Source organism: Salvelinus alpinus, chromosome 1 (assembly GCF_045679555.1).
Source record: "Salvelinus alpinus chromosome 1, SLU_Salpinus.1, whole genome shotgun sequence".
NCBI classification, from domain to species: Eukaryota; Metazoa; Chordata; class Actinopteri; order Salmoniformes; family Salmonidae; genus Salvelinus; species Salvelinus alpinus.
In genome coordinates this window covers 45,422,322-45,448,737 of record NC_092086.1, presented here as the reverse complement: position 1 = coordinate 45,448,737, position 26,416 = coordinate 45,422,322, and the positions used below count along the sequence as shown (strand labels likewise).

The 26,416-nt window shown below is 45.2% G+C and overlaps 1 protein-coding gene across 1 annotated transcript; it reads right to left on the bottom strand.

Annotated features, from left to right (window-relative positions):
- LOC139577708 (KN motif and ankyrin repeat domain-containing protein 2-like) lies at window positions 1-25,292 on the bottom strand. The gene is made up of 13 exons (XM_071404894.1): window positions 25,184-25,292; window positions 16,813-16,918; window positions 8,010-8,079; window positions 6,113-7,558; window positions 5,606-5,812; window positions 5,397-5,511; window positions 4,528-5,286; window positions 4,249-4,336; window positions 3,779-3,998; window positions 3,372-3,514; window positions 2,788-2,988; window positions 2,370-2,468; window positions 1-2,249 (listed from the first exon to the last, which is right to left on the bottom strand). Exons 3-13 carry the CDS (start codon window positions 8,047-8,049, stop codon window positions 2,193-2,195), a joined length of 3,375 nt encoding a protein of 1,124 aa, XP_071260995.1. The 5' UTR covers window positions 8,050-8,079; window positions 16,813-16,918; window positions 25,184-25,292; the 3' UTR covers window positions 1-2,192.
- Window positions 25,293-26,416: the final 1,124 nt, after the last annotated feature.

Sequence of the window (26,416 nt, the reverse complement as noted above, 5' to 3'; positions counted from 1 at the left end):
TTTACGATGAAGGCTGATTTATTATTTTCTTCCAAAAACCCATAAAACCAAATGGGGAAAAATACAAACTGAGCATTTTACAGAAGGCAAAAAAAACAACAACAAAAAATGTGCGAGTAGGTAAACCTATAGTTGTGAACAAGTAATACAAATATAAATGTATAAAAAAGAAAGTCAAACAAATATAAAACGTTATAAAATCCAATTGCGAAGGAAATCCTGTATTAAAGGTGGGGGGGAAAATGACTTAAAAAGACAAATCCAAATTGAGACACCAATGAGTATACAAAAGTACACCTGCTCTTTCCCATGACAGACTGACCATGTGAATCCAGCTGAAAGCTATGATCCCTTATTGATATCACTTGTTAAATCCACTTCAATCAGTGTAGATCAAGGGGAGGAGACATGTTAAAGAAGGATTTTCAAGCCTTGAGACAACTGAGACATGGATTGTGTATGTGTGCCATTCAGAGGGTGAGGCAACTCCACATTAGGAAGGTGTCCCTAATGTTTGAAATACTCAGTGTATTTTTGTATTCTGGACTTCAATCATTTTTAAATGATATTTTTATGCATCACTACTACTGTAGATTAATGTCATATATTATTATAATTTTGGTATACCTATATTACAATGCAAATTCTTCATTAGTTCCATAGTCCATTCTGTCACTTTCTAGTTACCAACCAATCCAAAAAGGGTGACCACTGAACAGGGATTTGAACCTTGCCTACCACCTTACACACCCTAGTCAGCACCCAACCACCCCACGTCACTCCTTCCCTCAGTACAACCACTCAGAAAACCTTTATTCAAGAAAATAAACAATCTTTCATTTCAGAAATGTAGTACCTTTATTGGAGAGTTAGAGTAGCTACCATTTCTAGTTGCCTTCTCATGAACATTACAACTGTTATTGACCTCAACGATAATGCTGCTGTTACCAAATCTTTTGTTGGGAATTATCTGTCTGGTCAATACATATTATTATCTTTACACTCAAATTGATCACCACAACTTTACACTCAAATTGATCACCACAACATACAGTGTAACAAAAGAGTTGTTATGAGGGGAAGATATTTGGATAAAAATTCTGAAAAAATTGTTACCACAACTAAAATGTGGTTGGAAGTTAGCCAGTAAGACCATCATTTCAAACAGTATCCTGATAAGGGTGCTGTAGGCCTCATCACAGCTAGCTGTCTGACATCTAAAGTAGCAATGCTGTGTGTAAAGTTTGTCATCTGTTAACAGTGTTGGAGATCCATACCATTATCTATGTGAAATTTGGATTGAATAAAAAGACACTATCAAAAATACTTTAGGGTAAATAAAGGTTGTGTAGAAATCTCGATTTATTGTACTGAATTAAACTGGAGTCCTGTATCAGAATTGTTTTAGCACCAATCAGCTGACTGATACAATCGATAAAGGACACTTCAGAGAGATATGTGTATTTTAGAATGAAATGGGTGATTTTGTAGTTTTAGAATGATATGGGTGAATTAATAATTTTACAGTGATACGGGTGACTTTATGCATTTCATAAATGATTGTGATGAGACACAACATAGTCCTACTGTGTCATTGCAACTGATCGATTATCAATGATATATAGAATTACATATATTGCTTGAACAGTAATAAGTAACAAATTCAACGGAAACAAAAAATAAGCTACAATAATGAACTACGGTAAAGTAATACAATCTTGCTGATCTAGTGGCAATAAAAACCACAAAATTAATTTAAGTGGGATTATTGCTGAGTTGAGTTTGTGTGTTGAGCTGTTACAATGGCAATTGCTTATTCTGTCACGTGAATATTATCTGAGATTGATTTCAACCAACACTGTAACAAATAAAACGGACTCTTGTGCGTAAACAACTATATGTGAGTATAGCATCACAATGAATTCCTTTTTGTTTAAAGAAAAGATGCGTTAGGATTGTGTCAAGTGCTGGGTTTCATGCCGACGTGCACATACAGTACATACAGAGAAAACAGATAGAGAGAAGAGGAAAAAGACCATTGCAATCACTCTCTCACACACAAATACACACTCACACACACACATACACACTCACACACACACATACACAGATATCAACACTTGTGGTGGAATGGTTGAGGAGCTGGTTGAAGCGGTGCTGCTAAATTCGCCAAAAGGTATCTAACAGTGTGGTCACTTTGTTTCACCAGAGGGGGGAGAGGATCCCAAAAGAGGAGACTTTGGTGATACCTTGAGGGTAAAACAATATTGTAAATCATCACCTGATGTACCCACAAATGAGTGTGTGTTGTGCTGTGTGTTTGTTTTTGTTCAAATGTTAACGGAAATTCTCTGTTTGACAACACTTACAGGGGAAGGAGGCTTGGCGAAGTTGAGGTGAGCGTAGAGAAGCACAGCGATGTCATTCTGACTGGCCTCCAGGGCTATGGACAGGGCTGAACTGCCATCCTAGAGGAGAGAGAGATAATAACCATAGGTTGGTTGCCAAAGAGAGACAGGGTGAGAAAGACAAGACAAAGTAGGTCAGGCTGAGGGAAGGATGAGAGACAGGGTTGGGAGCTGGTGCACAGAGCTGCACCGCCGAGAGCAAAATAGAGAGACAGAGAGAAGAGAAAGTATAAAACAAACAGTCAAAGACACTGTATTGACATGGGAGACAGACTCACAGATGCTGTTAGACAGCGAGTAGGGAAAACGGGGTGGGAAAACAACTAAGTAAAATGCTATGTAAAATCCTAGAAGTTTGGGAGTAGGCTTGTCGACTCACGTTATCAGTGAGGGTGACATCACAGCCTGGCACAGACAGCAGCTGACGAACGATGTCGACGTGGCCATGCTCGCAGGCACACATGAGCGCCGTGGAGCCGTCATCGTCGCGGATGTTGACCTGTGCCCCGCAGGAGAGCAGCGCCCGTACCATGTCCCCTCGCCCGTGACTCACTGCCAGCATCAACGCCGTCTGACCCGCCTAACAACATACAACAGTTACCCGTTAGGAAGGCCACGAGTTTTACCAGTCTCTTGACCGTGTGACCTTCTGACCTGGAAAAACTCCAGGCAGTAGTTATAAGAGCTGGCCTAACACCAACAGTCAGCTTTTCTTACACAAAATTTCAAAACCATCGGAGGCAAGAAAAGACATGTCCTGGCCCAACATAATCATTTGAGAATTTTAATTCCATCAGAACATAGATACAATGTGGAGCTATCAGCAACATACATGCAAAAGAGCCATCTAACTGAAGTAGCTGAAAAAGCCATTTTGTCAGGGGCTTGGGAGGGATGTCATTGGTCTGCCTGAGCTTGGCTGTGTGCAGGGAGGCCTGCTGTCCAGCAGGGGGCATAGTGTACCTGGCTGGCTTTGGCGTTCACATCCCCTGTGCGCAGCAGCTGCAGGACGGTGTGAAGGTCACTGTCAGAGTGGAAGGCAGCCAGAGCTGTCAACATGATGGCTGTGTACCCGGCCTTGTTCTGCTTGTCAGCGTTACACAGGCCTGACAGGGAGAGAGCGACCAGGACACGTTTATTATGGGAATATCCCTAAGCCATTCCACTAACAGTCATGCAGTACATAAAGGTTATACATACAGTCAATTGTATCTATGGCTCTGTGGCAGACCACAAGTCTGTGTTAGATATACACATTCATACAGTGCTGATCCATGTACTGTACAAACAAACCAAACACTTACTTGTCCACCATAAAAGTAAACCACTATTCTCTTGTCTGTAAACACACACATCCCCCAGTCACTCACCAGTGTCCAGCAGCAGCTTGACCACAGGGAAGTTGGAGTGGGAGACGGTGTAGTGCAGGGCCGTGTTGCCGTTGCCGTCGGCCATATTGACCACAAACTTCAGCAGCTGTGGGGAGACGGAGGAGAAGGTATCCATATAGGCCCTGACCATGGCAGTGTCAGCTGCCTTGTGACAGGACACACGAAGCCACTCCTGGAGCACCATGGTGTAGGCTGTCCTCTGGGGAGGGAACACACAGAGACCGGTCTCAGACTAACAACCAGACAGGACTGGTCAAAGTAACTCACACTGTTTATGATACACAGATGAATGTAGGCCTAACAGCTTTAGCTTAATGGGATAACACAGTATTGTAAAGTGCAGGAGACCAGAGTTCAAATCCCCATCGGTTACATGAACACAATCGTGTAGAAAGTGACTATATGAAATGGTGGGCAGAGTAAAAGAGGAAATGTGTATAATAGCATACCGCTGCTTGCTGGCTGAAAGCATTTGGTTCACCCAGGGCTTTCTGCAGGGCATGGAGAGATGCCATCAGGCTCTCACTGAACTCCAGTCTGACAGAGATGAAAGAAAGCACAGCAAATTCAAACACACACATACATACACACACACACACACACACACACACATACATACATACATACATACATACATACATACATACACAATATCATACTGCACTTGAGATCATTAATGGAATGACGAATCTACTGATTAGAGTTTTTAAATGGTTATGCTGGTTTACCTGGTTTCTTGATTGGCTGCTCCAGCAGCACTTGGGGCGTTTCCAGGTGCTGGTGTCGAGGCTGATGATTGGACTCTCCTCTGCTGGGTGCTTTGTTCAGTAGCTGACGATTGGGTGGCCCAATGCTGAGGGGCGAGGTCAGTAGTTTGTGATTTGATGGCATCTAGCTGAACGGTGACATCAGTGGAACTTGATTGGGTGACACCCTGCTTTACTTCCGGGTTAGTGGCTTCTGGTTGGCATCTGGGTGGCTTGGGGGGTGCAGAACAGGTAGCAGCTGATTGGACGGTGCACTGCTCAGGTGTAGTGGGTTCAGTGCTAGTATTTATGGAGGTACACTCCTGAGGGATGGGGTCTGGGACCGATGATTGAACAATACTCCCCTGACGGACACAGTCATTGGCTGGAGACGGGTAGGTAGTCTCAGTGGGGGCAGAGTCAGAGGCACATTGCTGCACGGCAGTGTTCAAGGCTGGTGAAAAGGTGGCTACATGCTGCAGTCCTATGCTTATGGTTGCTGATTGGCTGGTGCTCCGCTCAGAGGCAGGTTCGCAGGCTGGTGGTTGGACGGCAGTGGCTGGGAGCGGGGTGGCATGCTCTAGCCTTGTGGAGGAGACTGGGACTGCTGCTGCTTGCTGGTGCTGTCCCGCTGCAGACTCTGGTGCTTCTGGGAGTTTCTCTGTGGTCTCATGATATTCACTGGCATCACTCTCCTCTGAACTCTCACTGCTACTGTCGTCTGAGGAGGTGGACTCATACCTGCAGGACAGAACTGATCTATCACACACGTCAACTCACCATCTCTGTAGTGTAACATGAATACACTGTTACACATAAGCAATGTCATACACTATCAATAACACACGTACCCTCCATTGACTCCAGTGAACTGCAGGTTCTTCTTGGTGGATGGAGAGCCAGGTTCTCCTTCTGCCTTACGTTTCATAATGGACCTCAGGGCGGTCTGGGGAGAGGCTCCTGCAGCTGGAGAGAAGACCCAATGTTGCCACAATGTTATGTTACGTCAGGGACAGTCAGCGGGAGGGTTAAGGTAAGGAGTCGTACGGTCCATAGCTACCTGGTGGGTCTTCTTGAGACTGGACGGTGTTAATGGCAGTGTGCTGGGTTGTCTCTCCTTCAATCAGATGCAGCAAAGCCATCCGATTACCAATGGTGTCAATGGCGATGGCAGGATTATTGACAGGCACAGAGGTGGACAGCTCACTTCTTAGGACCTCTCGGACCTGTTTGGAGGAGATGGCGATGGGCAGCTCAACAGCTGCATCTAGACGAATGGGAAGGAAGAGGACAAAAGATGGAAGGGATCAACAATCAAAGAAAACACATGGTTTTTCAACCTAACAACTAGTTGTTATAGAGAACATTTGTACATTTTACAGGAGCATATAGGGGCAAGGGCCTTGCTCAGGGGCACATCGACATCATCTTTCACCTAGTTGGCTCATGGATTTGAACCAGTGACCTTTAGGTTACTGGCCCAACGCTCTTAATCACCAGACTACCATTTAAACCTACTTCATTTAATTTGATATCACTTGTCACTTATCACTGAAGTCAGACCTACCCTCTGGGCCCAGGGCCTGTGCATGTCCTCTGTGGGTTCCCTCCAGGACTGTACCACCTGGAGGGAGGGAGGGGGAGCTGCACCCCTCTGCTCGGAGCAACGTGCCCACCCCTACCACAGTGGCTGGTTGCTCCAGCGTGTACACCTGGATTCCCACAGTCCTCTGCGCCCGGTGATGGGGCTGCTGGGTAAAGCTGACTACCGTTTGCAGGCTGCGTCCCTGCTGCTCCTGCCAGCTCAGACTGGTGGCCCTGACCGAGTGGTTTGCCTGGGGGGCCTGAGCCTGCCTCTCCCTCTGAGCTGCCTGCACCTGCTGCTGGGCAGCCTGCAGCTCCTGCATCGTCCTCTTCAGCTGGCCCTCCAGCTGGCCCACCTGGCTCTTCAGGGCCTCTGTCTCCGGCACCAGCCCCATGTCCTGCTCCTGCACCCCAATGCCCACATCCACCTGCTGGCTGCCCCTCGCCTCCTCTGGTCCCACCCCAATGGTACGCACTTCCCTCTGCCCAGCCGGCCGCGCTCCACCCACGATCACCGTGTCCTCAATCTCACAGCCTGAGTCTGCCTGCGGCCTGGAGCCCTCAGGACTGGTGGGGGTGGTGGGGGACAGAGGCTCTGCTGCAACCCTGGTGGTGGCTCCAGCTCCAGAGCTCACCTCCTCCTCTGGGATGTCGATGTAGAGCTCCCCTCGGGGCCGGCCCACTCTGCCGAAGCCAAGGGTGTGTCCCAGAAACTTCTGGCTCTTCAGCTGGACGCTTAGCTGCCTCTTTTCCTCCTGCAGCACAGAGATCTTCACCTGGAGCACGGGGATGGTCTTCACTTGCTCCTCCAGCTCCCGGATCTTCCTGAGAGCCACCGCCATCTGCTCTCTCACATGCTGCAGGTGGGCCGGGGTGGGCGACACGGGCGTGGACAGGCCGGAGCTCATGGGGGTGAAGGAGCCCGTTCCTCCTCCATGGGTGCGGTTGTAGCTGTGGGCGCTGCTCAGGGAGGTGGTGGATCCGGCCATGCTGTTGTGCATGCTACCCAGTGTGCTGGAGAACCTCCTGGGGGCCCCTTCTTTCTCTTCCTCCAACTTCCTGCGGGCGTCCAGCAGGGTCTTCTCCACCCGGGCCGTGCTGAAGCTGGGCCTCTGGGAGTGGGAGTTGTGTGGGTGGTAGCCCGGGGCGCAGTAGGAGAAGGATGATTGGCGGCTGTCCTGGCTGGTGTTGGAGCACAGGGACTCTGTGGAGGTCCACCAGGAGCCTGTGTAGCCGTACCCCCGGGGGAGAGACCCGTAGCGGGGCCGGCGCTGACCGGGCACCTTCTTGATGGTGTTTCCCTTCTCGATGTCGTTGACATACTTGAGGAAGTCTAGGTCGAGACGGTAGCCGTAGGGGGTCTCCACAGAGTAGGGCGCCTCCTGCTCCTTCCCGTGCAGGGAGGGGGGAGCGGACGGGGTAAGCTTCCCTGCAGGGAACAGGAAATAGAGTTAAAACAAGCGGAAATCTGCCATCTAATCTCGGACTCAGACTTCAGAAAATAGCATTATCTCTCGGGGATACTGAGTGCTTGGGTATGCACTCTAATAGTAGCTACACAAATTAGATAGAAACAAAGTTTGATAAATAAAGTAGTCGTTTATAGCCAGACCTTGATTGGTTTAAGATATCTAAAGACTTTAGATCAACCTAAGTTATTTTGGATGTTAAACACTTTAGGCCAAGGCCGATTAGGTTAAATCCTGGACTGAAAAGCATGCCCAATGGAGAAACTCCATTGAAATTACTTTATGGTCTTAATCTGTGTCTGGGAAACAGTCCCTACATGAGAAATAGATTATACACTCACATGATAGTTTGTGGGAGATGATTCAGTATTATGATGTTAAGAAATAGAAAGAGTAGAGTTAGGACCATACCTCCTGGGAAGCTGGGGTCCATGTGCAGCACCTGAGCCATGATGTCACACGTTCACCCACAAAACCTCACCTGGGGGGAGAGAAAGACACAGTCACACAAACCTATCAAACACTTCCACAACACAGTCAGAAGAACTACTCCTAATTGAGCAACCCACTGTAAGATATTTGCCAATACATTGTACACAAAGGGGGGATACCATAGATACACCAGCAGGGGAAAGGCCAGTGAAAAAAAGGTGAAATCTAGAACCTTAAAGGGTTCTTCAGTTGCCCCCATAGGGAAACCCATTGAAGAACCATTTTTCGCTACAGGTAGAATCCTTTTCATTCCAGGCAGAACCCTTTCCACAGAGGGTTCTACATGGAACCAAAAAGGGATATACCTGGAACCGAAAAGGATTCTACCTGGAACCAAAAAGGGTTCTCCTATGTGGACAGCCGAAGAACCCTTTTGGAACACTTGTTTCTAAGAGTGTAGGGTCACAATGACAACCCTTGTAGTTGAAGAGTCTCTCTCACGAGGGCGGAGTAGTATAAGCTGGGTTTGTATTGGTCAATATACTGCTTCTTTGTTGGGATGGCCTGAGAGTTTAATTGGTCATACTGTAGGATGGTCATATGGTGGGTTGGCTATATCTAACATCTTGTGTATGTCCCTAAGAATCTCTCTGTGTGATATATTTAGCCTCAATTGGCCATTTCTCTGCTTTTCTGCCTGCTTATGTTCTTTCTGCTCGATAGCACATCTCTCTGCTCGATAGCACATCTCTCTGCTCGATAGCACATCTCTCTGCTCGATAGCACATCTCTCTGCTCGATAACACATCTTTCTGCTCGATAGCACATCTCTCTGCTCGATAGCACATCTCTCTGCTCGATTGCACATCTCTCTGCTCGATAGCACATCTCTCTGCTCGATAGCACATCTTTCTGCTCGATAGTACATCTTTCTGCTCGATAGCACATCTTTCTGCTCGATAGTACATCTTTCTGCTCGATAGTACATCTTTCTGCTCGATAGCACATCTTTCTGCTCGATAGCACATCTTTCTGCTCGATAGCACATCTCTCTGCTCGATAGTACATCTTTCTGCTCGATAGCACATCTCTCTGCTCGATAGCACATCTCTCTGCTCGATAGCACATCTCTCTGCTCGATAGCACATCTCTCTGCTCGATAGCACATCTCTCTGCTCGATAGTACACCTTTTGTTTGTTTCTGGTTCTAATATTCCGAGGAGGAGAAGAGTTAGAAGGGGAAAGTTTCCTGGCAGCTTATTCCAGGAGAGAGGTTGGAGGCCAGTTACAGCCTTATTAGGAATCGTTTGTGAACACTAACAGAGGTTCTCGATTTAGGGTTTACAGACACTCTCGCCCTTTCTTTCTTTCTCTCCCACTCTTTTTCCATTTATTTTCCCCTCTCTGTTCCCTCGCTCTGTCTCTCTCTCTCTCCCTCCCTCCTCTTTCATTCTTTCTCTCCCCCTCTACTCGTCAGCTGACGATAAAGAGATTTCAGCTGACCACTGTCTCCCCTCATCCCCCTTCCCCCTCCGCTTGCTCCAATACACTCAACCCAGGATAGTACATTCACCACATTAAACACAATCAAGACAATGACCAAATGCACACTGGGATCGACACTGGGAAAACCAATGCATATTTCATGTTGTTGTGAATGTTCTTTCTATTCGCCTAGTAGATGTCTTGCTATTGGTGTATTAACATTTCTGTTTGGAAGGTAATAGTGATGGCCGAGCTATTTTTCTGACACCCTTTGCAGTTTCTGTTTGCTTGTGGCAAGAGGAAAGTGACATGCTGCCAGCGATGACATACTGCCCACAATGAGGGGTCTCTGATTCCGTGTGTCTCCCCAGCCACTAAATATTAACTTTCTAGGTCATTCTTTTGTGGGAACTGGGGATGAACTTTTTCAGCATTTACATCTCTTGCATTAGACACTGGAGCTCACCAGCTGAATCTGTAAAACAGATATCAACAGTTTGGACCTGAGTTGATTTTGTTCTCAGGGCATACTTAGTTCATGCCCAGTTTTCTGTTCTGTTCCATCAGCAAGAAATTAGTCTCTGCTCATTTCAATTTCTGTCTCTCCCCTCGCTCGTCCTCTCCCTCCCTCTAATCTCATGACTCTCGTCAGCGCCTGTTTATGCTCTTGCCCGTTTCAGGGAAAGTAGGGCACTTGGAAACATTGACTAAATTGACTTGGTATTTTTGAAGCCTGAATTTCTCTGTATATTGTAGCTCTCCCTATCTCTGTCTTTCTCACACTGTTATGGGCACACACACAGACATGCACGCCCATGCAAACACACACACACACAGATACGCACACGCTCACGTGCCCACACGAACCCCCCCTCCCACACACACAAACAAAGAATGCAAAAAAAATTGATATGATCAAAAAAACGTTGATAAGATCAAATGTGACCTCTGCAAAATGATGGAAGGACATGTAGTGTTAGTATCAAAGTAGTTGCAACAAATCAAATGCCTTCGGAGATTTATTGTTTCATGTGTATTTCCTGGTATGAGTACAGTATTAATGCTTATGTGAGCGTATCTGAAATATGGAATGTGAGTGTGTCAGATGTCTCTGTGTGTGTGTCTCTGAGAAAGAACAGGAAGGTGGCGTGTGTGTGTGTCATTGAGAGAGTACAGGAAGGTGGAGGTCTGGTTGACAGGGGCACAGTTGATGAGATATAATTAGAGTGTTCAGTTCAGCTACACAGCGTGACAAACATCCCAGCCCTCGGCAATGACGACGGCCAAAACTCTCCTCTCCACACGCTCCTTCTCTCTCTCCTTCTCATACTAACTCTCAATTTAGTTTAATATTCCTTTCTTTTCCTACTCACATCAAGTGAACACGTACTCTGTTACGGGCCGCTTTCTTCTCTCTCTCCTCAATTTAATGCTTTGCCTGGTGCTCCAATTCCTCCCCTCCCCCAAACCTTCTGCATCTGCCTCTACACCAGTGCCTTGTTGGGTGTTTGAGTGTTTGTGTGTGTGTGTGCACATATGCGTGTGTGTTTGTGCGTGTGTGTGTGATTATCCGTGCATGTGTTTGTACGTGCGTGTCAACCCTTAAGTGTGTGTCTGCCGTGTCTGTGTGCTCCACCATGTATGTGGGTAACCTTACTCCCTGTCTCTCTTGGCTGTAAACAGTGTTCCATTGAGATGACAGTGAACAGAGTCCAGTGTACCCCCCTGCTCCTCCTCAGCAGCACCAGCACAGCCAGCCAACCATTCTTAAGTGATACACTCCCAGACCCAGACCTTAACCTCCTCCTCTCCTCCTCCAGCCATTCTCTACCCTCCTCCAGGAGGAATGATTTGCCCCAGACTGATGCCCCCCTCCCCCCTCCCCACATTCCAGACCAGCGGAAGTTAACATTGCCCGCCTCCCCCCCTCCCCACATTCCAGACCAGCGGAAGTTAACATTGCCCGCCTCCCCTCCTCCCCACATTCCAGACCAGCGGAAGTTAACATTGCCCGCCTCCCCTCCTCCCCACATTCCAGACCAGCGGAAGTTAACATTGCCCGCCTCCCCTCCTCCCCACATTCCAGACCAGCGGAAGTTAACATTGCCCGCCTCCCCTCCTCCCCACATTCCAGACCAGCGGAAGTTAACATTGCCCGCCTCCCCTCCTCCCCACATTCCAGACCAGCGGAAGTTAACATTGCCCGCCTCCCCTCCTCCCCACATTCCAGACCAGCGGAAGTTAACATTGCCCGCCTCCCCTCCTCCCCACATTCCAGACCAGCGGAAGTTAACATTGCCCGCCTCCCCTCCTCCCCACATTCCAGACCAGCGGAAGTTAACATTGCCCGCCTCCCCTCCTCCCCACATTCCAGACCAGCGGAAGTTAACATTGCCCGCCTCCAGGGTCCCCCACTCTGACTATTATGATTAGAAATCAAGGGGAGAAAAACTCAGATCCTTCAAGCACAAAATAGGATGTCTCTGAGACTGCTGATGTCCTGTTGGATGCCAGTGTGGCTACGTGATTGCTGCTTTGCTACTTTTAAATCATTGTGACTTGTTGCTTCACTGATACACCGAAGCCGTTTCAGAATGTGCTAATATACCGCTACATTGTTATTACACAGTCCCTCAATAAAAGCTACAGATGTCCCTCACCTGTATCAAAACATACATACCATATTTATTACCACACATACACAATGCACATATCTTTGTGATCAGAGGAGGGAGACCATCATGGTTAGTAGGTAAGATACAGTAGGTTTAGTTCTGGAAGAAAACTCTCAGGGCTAGAACTTCAGTCAGGTCCAGAATTGTTTGCACCCTTGATAAAGATGAGCAAAAAAGACTATAAAATAAATAATACAAATACTGAGATACTGTATGCAGATGTTTTTGGGGAAAAATTATATTTTATACTAATACAATTGCTCAGAGAAAGAGAGGGGTCAAAATGATTGCCACCCCTGTTTTCAATTGCTTTCAATACCTCACCTTGCGAGGATAATGGCACTGAGTATTTTTCTAAAGTGTTTTATGAGTTCAGAGAACACATTGGGAGGGATCTTAGACCATTCTTCCATAACACATTTTTACAGATCCTTCATCTGCTGTTATGGACTGCCCTCTTCAATTCAAACCACAGGTTTTCAATGGGGTTCAAGTCCGGAGACTGAGATGGCCATTGCAAAATGTTGATTTTGTGGTCAATTAACTATTTCTTTGTGGCTTCTGGTGTGTGCTTGAGATTATTGTTTTGCTGGAAGATCAACTTGCAACCAAGTTTCAGCCTCCTGGGTAAAGTTATTTTGGATCTCAGTGCTGAGTTTGATACTATTGATCATAACATCCTAGTTGCCCAGCTGGATAGGTGGGGGGAATCTCCGGCGTTGCCCTTGACTGGTTCAGGTCATATCCATGTGGTAGATGCTTCTCAGTGAGCATGGGTGCTTCATTATCATCCCTAGCACCTATTCACTATGGTTTCCCTCAGGGGTCAATTCTGGGCCCCATCCTTTTTCCCCTGTACATGCTTCCCCTTGGTGACATCATCCGCAATAATAACATTCAGTTTCACTGCTATGTAGATGACACAAAGCTTTATTTACCAATCAGACCCAGTGACCAAGCTTGCGTCGCTACCCTTCACAAGTGTCTTTCTGACATCAAATGTTTGATGTCTGACAATTTTCTCCAGCAATGACAAGAAATCAGAGAGGCTGTTTTATTTGGTCCCCACCTTGCTAGAACCCAGATTGTAAATAACCTTGGTAATTTGTCGACCAATGTAAAGCCTAGGGCCAGAAACCTTAGTGTCTTCTTTGACCCTGACCTAAACCTCGAGCTGCATGTAAAGAAAGTTGTCCAGTCCTGCCTTTATCATCTAAGAAATACAGCTAAAGTCAAGTCTTTTATTTCAATCACTGATCTGGAGAAAGTTATACATGATTTAATTTCCTCACACCTAGATTACAGTAACTCTTTGTATAAATGTCTCAGTCAGAAATCACTCCATCGTCTACAGTTAGTTCAAAATGCTGCAACTCGGGTTTTAACAGGCACTAGAAAATGTAACCATACGACACCTATTTTAGCTAACAGTCACTTTCAGAATAGATGTATTAATCACGTTTAAAGGAAAGACTCACCCATTTTGAATGTTATATTGTTTTTGGGTATCTCTGAGCGATGTTCTAACGATTCCTGCGGTCATTTCAAGTTTTCATGTGTATTTGATCTCTTGCCGTTCACACAGGCAGAAAGACAGCTGACATGACATGGCATTGTGACCAGCACTCTCACTACACTGTAAGTTAAGAGGAAAATGACTTTTAGATTGCGAAAACGTCAAACATACATGTCAGTTTTCAATACTGGGGGGCTAACTAGCTAACAAGCTAGGTAGCTATCCAGCCAACCCATAGAGAGATCAATGCATTGTGGGTTTTGTAGTCGACTTTAGATGCAACAGATTTCCAAAATGATTTTCACATTTTATGTTGCTACCAACCTTATTAAAACGACAAAGTTAAAGAAGAAAAAAAAATCTCAACAAATATTGTTATCACATATTAGTGTTATTTAACATGGTAAATTATAGGAATTTGAGGTTTTGGGAGGAATTTTCCTTTAAGACTAGACTTGGTTTTGCCCAATCCTACATCTCAGATCTTTTATCTCCCTACGAGCCAGGACGCGGCCTGAGATCTTCTGGCAGGGCACTGTTGGCCATTCCAAAGTCTAGAGTAGATCAGGCTTGCAGATTCCGTGTCTCTTTTTAAATGACTGCTAAAGACACACTTTTATAAAGATGTAGAATTTTAATGTAGGATTTCAGTTAGCTATATTTTGTCAACAGTTGCCAAAGAGCTCTATTTTCATGTCATTCAAAAAACATAAACGCCTGTAGTTTGCTAAACAGCATTGGCACTTGGATTGGAACCAGTGCTATGTTCAGATGTAATGAAAATAGAGCTCTTTGACAACACACACTAGTGGTGGGTTTTACATCTAAAGAAAGATGCATATGAAGAAAAGAACCCCATAACTACTGTAAAATATGGTGGTGGATCTTTGATGTTATGAGGCTATTTTGCTTCCACTGGTCCTGGGGCTCTTGTTAAGGTCAACGGCATTATGAATTTTACCCAGTACCAGGACTTGTGGTTTGAATTGAAGAGGGCGCAGACTAAGAATATCAAAGATCTGGAAGGATTGTGTGTGGAGGAATGGTCTAAGATCCCTCCCAATGTGTTCTCCAAATATACACTGCTCAAAAAAACTGTAACTCCAAGTCAAACACACTTCTGTGAAATCAAACTGTCCACTTAGGAAGCAACACTGATTGACAATAAATTTCACATGCTGTTGTGCAAATGGAATAGACAAAAGGTGGAAATTATAGGCAATTAGCAAGACACCCCCAATAAAGGAGTGGTTCTGCAGGTGGTGACCACAGACCACTTCTCAGTTCCTATGCTTCCTGGCTGATGTTTTGGTCACTTTTGAATGCTGGCGGTGCTTTCACTCTAGTGGTAGCATGAGACGGAGTCTACAACCCACACAAGTGGCTCAGGTAGTGCAGCTCATCCAGGATGGCACATCAATGCGAGCTGTGGCAAGAAGGTTTGCTGTGTCTGTCAGCGTAGTGTCCAGAGCATGGAGGCGCTACCAGGAGACAGGCCAGTACATCAGGAGACGTGGAGGAGGCCGTAGGAGGGCAACAACCCAGCAGCAGGACCGCTACCTCCGCCTTTGTGCAAGGAGGGGCACTGCCAGAGCCCTGCAAAATGACCTCCAGCAGGCCACAAATGTGCATGTGTCTGCTCAAACGGTCAGAAACAGACTCCATGAGAGTGGTATGAGGGCCCGACGTCCACAGGTGGGGGTTGTGCTTACAGCCCAACACCGTGCAGGACGTTTGGCATTTGCCAGAGAACACCAAGATTGGCAAATTCGCCACTGGCGCCCTGTGCTCTTCACAGATGAAAGCAGGTTCACACTGAGCACATGAGCACATGTGACAGACGTGACAGAGTCTGGAGACGCCGTGGAGAACGTTCTGCTGCCGGCAACATCCTCCAGCATGACCGGTTAGGCGGTGGGTCAGTCATGGTGTGGGGTGGCATTTCTTTGTGGGGCCGCACAGCCCTCCATGTGCTCGCCAGAGGTAGCCTGACTGCCATTAGGTACCGAGATGAGATCCTCAGAGCCCTTGTGAGACCATATGCTGACACATGCACATTTGTGGCCTGCTGGAGGTCATTTTGCAGGGCTCTGGCAGTGCCCCTCCTTGCACAAAGGCGGAGGTAGCGGTCCTGCTGCTGGGTTGTTGCCCTCCTACGGCCTCCTCCACGTCTCCTGATGTACTGGCCTGTCTCCTGGTAGCGCCTCCATGCTCTGGACACTACGCTGACAGACACAGCAAACCTTCTTGCCACAGCTCGCATTGATGTGCCATCCTGGATGAGCTGCACTACCTGAGCCACTTGTGTGGGTTGTAGACTCCGTCTCATGCTACCACTAGAGTGAAAGCACCGCCAGCATTCAAAAGTGACCAAAACATCAGCCAGGAAGCATAGGAACTGAGAAGTGGTCTGTGGTCACCACCTGCAGAACCACTCCTTTATTGGGGGTGTCTTGCTAATTGCCTATAATTTCCACCTTTTGTCTATTCCATTTGCACAACAGCATGTGAAATTTATTGTCAATCAGTGTTGCTTCCTAAGTGGACAGTTTGATTTCACAGAAGTGTGATTGACTTGGAGTTACATTGTGTTGTTTAAGTGTTCCCTTTATTTTTTTGAGCAGTGTATATATATTTTTAACGGCTCAGTGTCATTATCTTCGCACGGTGAGGTATTGAAAGGTATTGAAAACAGGGGTGCCAAACATTTTGAACCCTATCTTTTTGAGAAAAATTGCTTTACTTGTTAAACAAAATCTCTTTCTCTGAGCAATTGTATTAATATAATAATAATAATATAATTTCCCAATTTCTTTGAGCATTCAATATGTCTCAGTATTTGTATTATTTATTTTATAGTCTGTTTTGCTAATCTTTATCAAGGGTGCCAATAATTTTGGACCTGACTTCCTTTTTATTGCCACGGCACGGGATGAAGCCGTGCTTATAGCAAAGTAAGAAATACCTTGAATCCCACTACCCAGAGAAAATCATGGAATTTTCCACCCATGTTTTAAATAGCTGCCTTTTGTGTGATTGCTATTCTACACAAGTTTGGGAATGGTTTATGAATTAGGAAAAGAGGGATTTAGTTTCTGCTCCATACCAGCTGCTCAGAGTGCTGCAGGGTTGGTCTCTCCTCCCCAATCTCCTCACTCTGGCTTCTCTTCTGTCCTCTTTTTCTTCCCTCCCTTCTTTCTCACGGTCAGCACCTGAGCACAGCACGGAGGAAAATAATGGAAAGATATTAACATTTATATTAAGAAATCATAACATCCATTTCATAATCCTACTGAGATAGAGATCAGAAAACAGAAAAGACCAGAAAGACCCACAAAATAAACTTGGGATAAATGCAACCAAGTTCCAAATGAAGCACATCATTGAGGTACCAGGTGAATCTTTAACCAGCCATCAAATCTCAAAACGTCCATGACAACTCTAACAGGTCCATCCCAGCCCTTCCAGAGGGCTACAAACAGGCTTCTCTTACAAAACAGGGATTACCCAATGTTTAGGCAGGTTACCAAGAACTGGTTAAGATTAAAACACCCAGGTCTGCAGTAGAAAACCAACCTCAGAAACATATTCCACTGCCTCAGTGACAGCTCCTCACATGAAAAACATCCTTTCCATCTCACTACAACATGCCAGTCATACTCAGGAGTAGATGGACCTAATTTCAGAGCAACAACAGACCTCCATGCAGCTAGTGCCGTTAGAAAGCTTCTCATCCGTCTGAGTCTGAACCACAACAACACAGACTGCTGTATGGCTAATCAACCAAGGCTGGCTGGGAACCTCCCTGTCATGACATTGAGCAATGTTTTCATGCACTTCTTGACTCACACTCTTGAACCCGGTGCCATGTAACACACCCCTCTGGTTTCACAGGAACACCCCAGTATCTTGCCAAGGCATCTCCACGACATGACCCATACTTACGTGTGATTTGCAAGGAATACAGCCAATATTCCCCATCTGCAAATCCATGTGATTTCAGGTTCACAAATACGTGCAAGTTCCATGAGATAAGCTGCATGATAATGTAGGTTCTTCCTTGTTCTCATACCTTGGCTTTCACTGCAACGTCTGGGACTTAACTAGTACATTTCATTGTGGAGTTGTGGCCAAATGATGTCAGCGGTTTCCATTTACAGAATGTCACATTATGAACTTTTATCTTACTCAGTCCATTGTTGAATACTTTTGTCATGGGACAGAGGGAGGGAAGGAGAGAGTGAGAGAAACAGAGCCTTATAGAGGAACGACAGCCAAATCACAATGAGCCATTCATTCAGCCTCTAGTTCCACAGCTGGTTCTAATATAGAGCTAGGAGGGGCAAAGAGAGAGAGCGCGAGAGAGAGAGAGCAAGAGACACACACACATGATCAACCCATATTTACATACATAAATAAAAGAATGAGAGGGAGGGAGAGAGATGGCGAGAGAGACACATAGATAGATAGACAGAGAGAGATAAGAGAGAGAGAGAGACTGTTACAGCCAAGAAAATGAGCCTCAAAACAAACGTAATGGTGTCTGAGGCCCTGTTGTGGATCCAGACACTGTCAGAGAGCGGAAATACGAACAGGCCCAGTGATGACGAGCAACCAATGTCTGGGAGGTCTGTGTACATGTCTTAGACTCCTACTCGTATCAGTCATCACAAATCAATACAAATGTGATTCTATCATACTAGAAGGCGTCAGTAAATATCACAATAGAGTATAATAACAGCGGAATAACTAGTCTATACAGACTATAAAATGTCATAACTAAACTAAAACTACATACACAGTATATACCAACATACACAGTATACACCAATGTGTATGTAGTGCCCAGTGTTATGAGGTAGGCTATGCAAGCTTTTGTACATTCTTGTTTTTGTGAAAGAGTCAAACAGTTCTGAAGAGATAGGTTAACACACACTCTCACGTCTGCACCGGCTACCCTTTCATCACACAGCTGAAAACACACATACACACACACACAGACGCGCACACACACACACACACACACACACACACACACACACACACACACACACACACACACACACACACACGCGCGCGCGCGCACACACACACACACACACACACACACACACGCGAGCACACACGCACACACACTCCAGGATCCTTTGAACCTATGGGACTCCCATAAATCCACAAAAACAGCTGAATCATTTCAGTACATTGTTTCAGGTATAAGCTCTGAAGAAACAAATATGGAGGGCATACTGTAACTCTGTTCTTATCTTCCATCTAAACATACTGGGAAATTGTAGTACTGAGTACCAAATCCACCATGACAGTAGTAACCTTTCAACAGCAGCAGTGAGATGATGACATGTATACAGTACACCCACTCAAAAGATTTCACCATGCAGAGGCACTCAACACCACAACCCCTCAACACTAGACCCCAGACTGGAAGAGTGTACATCATGGGTCACCCTTTCTCACTGTTCATTATAACTGTTCATTATAAAGGCTAGACATCATTGTTGTGCCATGAAAATAGCTTATTGTGGGATTGCCTGAAGTCTGATGAAGAAAGGGTTACAGGAAAAGGAGCTCCATCTCTGTATTCCCTCAGGACCCAGAAACAACCCAGTCACTTCCTCCAAGCCCAGGAGAAAAAGTAACAAGGAGAGGGAGAGGGAAAATGAGACAGAGAGGGAGAAAGAATGAGGGAGTAAAGTAAAGAGAGAGCAGGAGAGTGGAGGTACAGTATGTGAGTGAAAGACGGAGAAAAGAAAGAGGGGTGGGGGTGTGGGTGAACAACAACAGGGGCGAGACTGGAGTGGGGGAGAGAAAGAAAATAGGGAGGGAGAAGAGAATAACTTTTAAAATGGAAAGTTCTAGAATGAGAACACCATGACTGTTCTAAGATTTCGAATCCACCAGTATGAGTCATTGAAACTCCCAGCAGCCACACCATAATGTTGTGTCCTCTGCTCTTGCCAAAACAGGGCAGACATCACAGGGATTCAAGAGGATTAAGAGGAGCTCTTGACCAAGGGTGAATTACGTTTCAAAAGATCTTTCTTCATCATCTGATCTTGATACGCCTGTAAGATTACCATCATATTTTGAACATTCCACTACTGGTTTAAGGTTAAAAAGAGACTCACAATAGAAACCCAGCACAAAGAGGCAGCACTTCTAGTTCCTAAATGAAGCTGAATGTTATTTTGTCAGCACCCAGGCTACTTATGATTGACCTGTCCAATGAGTATAATACTATGGGGGGGGGAAAAACTGGAACAATACATGGTAAAATTGGAACTATTACGAAAACTCTTTTGGAAACCAACAAATACATACATCATGCTGGTGTTACATTATTCGCTGGAGGAAAAACCTTCATTGCTCTTTCTGCATCTGCTGGGGAGTGTTGTATGTGACCCTAACTCTCATCCTAACAGATGGCTTAATTTAGCCAACTGGTCATGAATTAATAACCAATGACCAATGAATTGCTGTCTCTACTCAGTAGTGGCAAAGATGGTAGCCATTTATCATCATGTGGTTACTTTACAAGTAAACCACTCTTTCTAGAACAAATGTCATGCATCATTCACATGAAAAACAAGACTTTCACATGTGCATGAGGAGGACAGATGCTCTCATATGACCAGGGTATAACAAATTACTGTGAGGGCGATGTGCTTCTGAATAACTAATAGTGGATTTGAACTAGGAACAGTGAAGTCAAATAAAAATTTTCAAATAAAATTTTATTTGTCAAATGCTTGGTAAACAACAGGTGTTGATGAACAGTGAAATTCCATCTTACGGGCCTTTCCCAACAGTGCCGAGAGAAAATAGAGAAATAATAGAAAAGTAATAACACATAATAATAAAAGTAATAATAAATACACAATGAGTAACGATAACTTGGCCATAATATATACACACAGGGTGCCAGTACTGAGTCATTGTGCAGGGGTATGAGGTCATTGAGCTAGTACATATAACTAGGAATAAAGTGACTAGGCAACAGGATAGATAAACAGTAGCAGCAGTGTAAGTTATGAGTAAAAAAAGTTCATGCGAAAAAGGTTGAATGCATATAGTCTAGGTAGCTATTTGATGAACTATTTAAGTAAGTATTTAGAAGTCTTATGGCTTGGAGGTAGAATCTGTTCAGGGTCCTATTGTTTCTCTGCGGTAGCTGAGAAAACAGTCTATGACTTGTGTGGCTGGAGTCTTTGACAATTTTTAGGGCCTTCCTCTGACACCGCCTGGTATAGTGGTTCTGGATGGCAGGGAGCTCGGCCCCAGTGATGTACTGGGCCGTCTGCACTACGGCTCAGCTTAGCGATCGGATGCCAAGCAGTTGCCATACCAAGCTGTGTTGCAGCCAGTCAAAATGCTCTCAATGGTGCAGCTGTAGAACTTTTTGAAGATCTTTTCAGCCTCCTGAGGGGGAAGAGGTGTTGTCGTGCCCTCTTCATGACTGTGTTGATGTTTTTGAACCATGATAGATCCTTAGTGATGTGGATACTGAGGAACTTGAAGCTCTTGACCCGCTCCACTACAGCCCCGTCAATGTGAATGGGGGCGTGCTCGGCCCTCTGTTTCCTGTAGTCTACGATCAGCTCCTTTGTCTTGTTGACTTTGAGGGAGAGGTTGTCCTGGCACCACACTGCCAGGTCTCTGACCTCCTTCCTATAGGCAGTCTCGTCGTCATCGGTGATCAGGCCTACCACCGTTGTGTAGTCAGTAAACTTATTGATGGTGTTGGAGTCGTGCGTGGCCACACAGTCGTGGGTGAACAGGGAGTGCAGGAGGGGACGAAGCACACACCCCTGAAGGGCCCCTGTGTTGAGGGTCAGCGTGGCAGATGTGTTGTTACCTGTACTTACCATCTAGGGGCAGCCCTTCCAGGATCCAGTTGCAGAGGGAGGTTTTAAGTCACGGGGTCCTTAGCTTAGTGATGAGCTTGGAGGGCACTATGGTGTTTTGAATGCAGAGCTGTAGTCAAGGAACAGCATTCTCTTGTCCAGGTGGGAGAGGGCAGTGTGGAGTACAATAAAGATTGTGTCATCTGTGGATCTGTTGGGGCGGTATGTGAATTGGAGTGAGTCCAGGGTGTCTGGGATGATGGTGTTGATGTGAGCCATGACCAGCCTTTGAAAGCATTTCTTGGCTACAGATGTGAGGGTTACTGGGCAATAGTCATTTAGACAAGTTACCTTGGCATTCTTGGGCACAGGGACTATGTTGGGCTGCTTGAAACATGTAGGTATTACAAACTGGGTCAGGGAGAGGTTGAAAATGTCAGTGAAGCCTTAACCCAGCCAAGCTATGTAGCCTATGCCCTGTTACTGCAAGCAAATAGGACGACTGTTTTTAACATGAAGGAGGAGGGTCTGGAGAGAAAGACGGCATGCTGCAGAAATAGTCTGGCCCATACAGCCAGGGAGTGGCCTTACTGCTTGACCTGGCCTCAGCCCTGCCTGCCTGCTCACATTACGTCTGGAACAGGAGAAGAGTAAACATCAGCATCACAGCTGCCATTGGTCATTGTGTTGACCTCTCCGAAAGGAAACTGCCTGGCTAAGGGTGGGGCCTAGAGACAGGAATTGCAACAGAAACAAAAGAAGAAAAACCGTATGCATTAGAGAGAGAGTTGGAAGGAAGGAATGGGAGAGACAGCGAGTGAGAGACTTAGTGAGAGAAAGAGAGAATTCCTGTGCAGAGGGGGAGGCAGAGGGATACGGGTTGATGGAGGCCAGAGAGGCAGTGTTCTGGAAGGATTTGGGGAAGGTTCAGGGGAGACAGAGACGAAGACCAGAGCAGAGTTGTTAGTCCGGTCAGGCAGGGGAAAGCTGGTCAGACTCACAGCAGTTTTGGGGTTAAAACCTCAGGGCAGTGGAGCCAGTCAGTGGTGGTCACATGCAGCACAGTGGGGTAACGGAAGGAAGTAGTCAAGCACTGAAGCCCTGACGATGTGTCTAAGTGATCCGTTCACCGGAATCCTCATTGATTGTTTCCTGACTAACTCAATGAGTGAAGTAAATTAGATAACAACAAGCAGGACTTGAACCACACCTATAGACGTGGCAGGTATACACAAACACACAACAAGGCATTGGGAGGTTGTTGCGAGTCAGTGAATAGAACAATCCATCTTCCCTTTCAGAACGATTCATGTATTAAGAAGGATTGCTCCAGAGATTAGTCCAGCAGATAATGATGTCATGCTTCCTTGGACTCTACATGCATGATCAAAGAATATGTTGACTGAAAACATTAAAGGATTTGTCTCTGGCTGTAGGTCTGGATAAATAAGTAGGGGTATTAACCCTCAACGGCCAAATCCCCCAATCTGGCCCCATTCTAATATCCGAGCTATGTCATCATCCCCTGCTATAGCTAAATACATCTGCACCTCTCCAAAGCAATGAGTGATCAGCAGTCATAAGCGAGGCACTATAGCCTACAGGCTTCACCAAAACAGGTATTAATACTGATGGAGAATTTGGTGATAAGTTACTCTCATATTCATGTAAAAAATATTGATATTCTATCAATAAAAAGGTGCACAAACTGTGATCCATTTTCCCACCAAAACAATAAACTTATGTTTGGGTGAAATTTGCATAAAACCATACATTATGTCCAAATGTGTATTTGAGCTGTAGCCTATTACACCTTCTATGGCAGTAGTGTAAGGCTCAAGTATAACATGCCTTTCTGTCCAGAAGTAGAAGGATTTCTGCTCACTGAATCAGTAACAATTATTAATTGACTGATGTGATAGGACTGGTTTCCAGACTCCACAAGAGGACATGAACTGTAAAATGGCAGAGTGAAATATAACTTGACGGGCTACACGCATTAACTCACAGAGCGTCTGTAATTATATTCCACTACCTGATTCAAGGTAATAGGCAACTCTAAATGAATTGCTCATGCGTGTAACCATGGTTTCAGCTGAACAGAGGGGTGTCAGCAAGGGAACAGTCTGGCCCGCTATGACCTGTCCGCAAATTCTAATAAATCCAGACAATCACAGACATGAAGCTTCATGCAGGTTAATGGCGTAATTCCATTAGTCTAGCTAGATCATTTAAATGTCCAGCGTGTGGTCCACCGCTACAAATGGGCTTTATAACCTTGCATTCCTCCATTTGGTATTCCACTACAGCGCCCCTCGTTCCAAACGTTGTAATCGGGAATGTGGTCCTGGTCGGTGAGACAGTTAGGCTACGCATTCCATCCCCGCTGCTGCTGGCACGAGCATGGGATAACGCCAACTGGGCACCTTACATTCTAGGACACCTATGGAGACCTGTGTCGGTCACCTATAAAGTAGTCCTAGTCTGTGTGAAAGCAGACTGCTATCAAGTGATCAATGATTGATCAAAGGACCCCATACAATTATATGGACCTATCTAGACTGCAACCTATTCCCACAAAATTACACTTGAGTTGTAGCCATCTTCCCCAAAGTTTAACAGTTTAATAATGACCAATAGACAAACCGTGAAAAGCATTAGTAGGCTATTAGGCCTACAGGCGTTAAATGTTCTTCCAGACACTGCTTCTTCTAGAGAGGAAAACCCGATAGAATGAATTCAACTTTTTGTTGAGGCATCACTCCCTTAGGCCCTATACCTTTTGAGGCAGACATCCGTTCACTGAACTGACCACCAGTCACGGACGGGCGGTTAAACCAGACCAAAGTTAAGGGCAGAGCGGCAATGAGAAAGTGATGAACATCTGGAAGTAGGCTAATGAAAAGTGGAAGAATGGAAGGACCCACCCTCTCCCTGGAGTAACGGCAATCACGGGGTTTTCTTTTAATAAGGGAATAATCTTAAAGTATTCAGGAATTCAACTTCAAAACTAACTTTGATTGAAGAAAGAACCTGATCGAAAAACGTTTTAGTTGAAGTTCCTAATTTTTTAAAGTTTAGCCAAAAGAGTGAGGGTGGCAAGTTTCCAAAATGTTCCAGAACGCAAATATTAACTAAAGACCTTCTCTTCAATTTTAACAATAACCTCAGTGAAAATGTGAGACCGCTCTCTCAGCTGTCAATAAAATTCAGCCAACATGAATGACCTATTAACACAAAAGGTCTCGGCGATAACACACGCGCCAGTACCCAATGCATTGTGTGCGCTCCCTCGAGGAGCGCATTATCGCCAATGATGCTCAGCCAAATAGCCTACTATGCACGAGAACAAAACCACTCATTATGCTATTAATACTTATAGTAATATTTAGGGTAAAGTGTACACCAATTCATACAAACATAACGCAGTTAAATAGGTAGAGAATGGGCAATAAGAGACCCGTTACTTCTAGAAGTAAGACACAAACCGGGGAACGGATAGGACAAAAGAAATCTTACGCAAGACACCATTTTGGACGTATTAATTGAGCAAATGTTAACATACAGGCTGCTGTGAATTAAGAATGTATGATCTTATCAAAAGGCTGTTGTACTTACCTATCCTTATAAATCCGTTCAGACGTCTTGGGCCAGGAGCGCTCACTGACATGGAGACAAAAACACCGCAGCCAAGCGGTCAGAACCCCCTCCCTCCGCTCTTAAAGGGCCAGGAGCGCCTTAGACCAGAACAGTACCTTAGGCTAAAAGCCTCATTCCACTCAGACATCTCTGCATATTCATTCAAAATTGTAAAATGTAAGAGTTGTAATTAGAGAGTCGTCGTATTAATGGCTCAGTGTGACTTATAGAAATATAGCCCAATGCAAGGGTGACCTAAAGTCCGTCAGCATTGCTCTTTCTTTCCATTATTTTTATGGTCCGCGTAACATGACGTCATACTATAGTCTCCCCTGGAATCTAAACGTGTCTTACAGAAGACTAAATAGTCGATTGAGGGACGTAAATGTGGTTACTGTTTTACAGAGAATGGATACACCACAGCTATATCACTGATTGATTAATGCCTAAAAAGGGTGGGTGTGTTTTTATTGAAGTGGTACTGTATAGCGTGTTACATATCAATAAAACACACTACATCCATACGATTGGCGTTTACTTTGGCAGACAAACATTATGGCTACAATGTCAGGCACACCGGCACAGGAAATTAATTGCACGATGAAAAATAACAGAAAGGGGCGCATAGTCCGGCTTGAGCCGACATCAGGTTCAAATAGAGATCTGAGGGGTCTGCTCTGCATTGTCTGGCCAATAATTAGGTTTGTTCATGTCTGCAAAGATGCGTCCTGAGAGCCAGATGACTAAACCCGTTCAGTTGCTCCAGGATAACCCATCCACAGCCTATTCATTATCCATTCGAAATGGAATGTTTACATCTCTTCTCAATTTTTTTAAATAAAGCAATAATATGCCATATGTCGATACACATAAAAATCAGATATCCATCTGCATTATTAACACAATATACTAAAGGCCTATAGCCTATCAATTAATAAACGAAGATGTTAAATAATTTAGTTGTTTAAATATTTCCCCTGTATGGTTTAATCCAGTCCAGGGACTCATATTACCAGGGCAGTAAAACCATGTGTCTGAATGATTAACCCTCTCAAGGGTATATACAGTACAGTGGATTCGGAAAGTATTCAAACCCCTTGACTTTTTCCACATTATAGACTTATTCTAAAATGGATAAAATAAAATTCCGAATTAATCAACAAACAATACCCAATAACAAAGCGAAAACATGAAAACAGGATTAGAAATGTT

What these genes read in the sequence shown, in the direction of transcription:
- LOC139577708 (XM_071404894.1), bottom strand. Translation starts at nt 8,049, where the DNA reads ATGGCTCAGGTGCTGCACATGGACCCCAGCTTCCCAGGAG. An exon ending in GGACCCCAGCTTCCCAGGAG is followed by an intron (nt 7,559 to 8,009) that starts GTATGGTCCTAA and finishes TGTTCCCTGCAG; the next exon opens with GGAAGCTTACCCCGTCCGCT. An exon ending in GTCTCAAGAAGACCCACCAG is followed by an intron (nt 5,512 to 5,605) that starts GTAGCTATGGAC and finishes TCTTCTCTCCAG; the next exon opens with CTGCAGGAGCCTCTCCCCAG.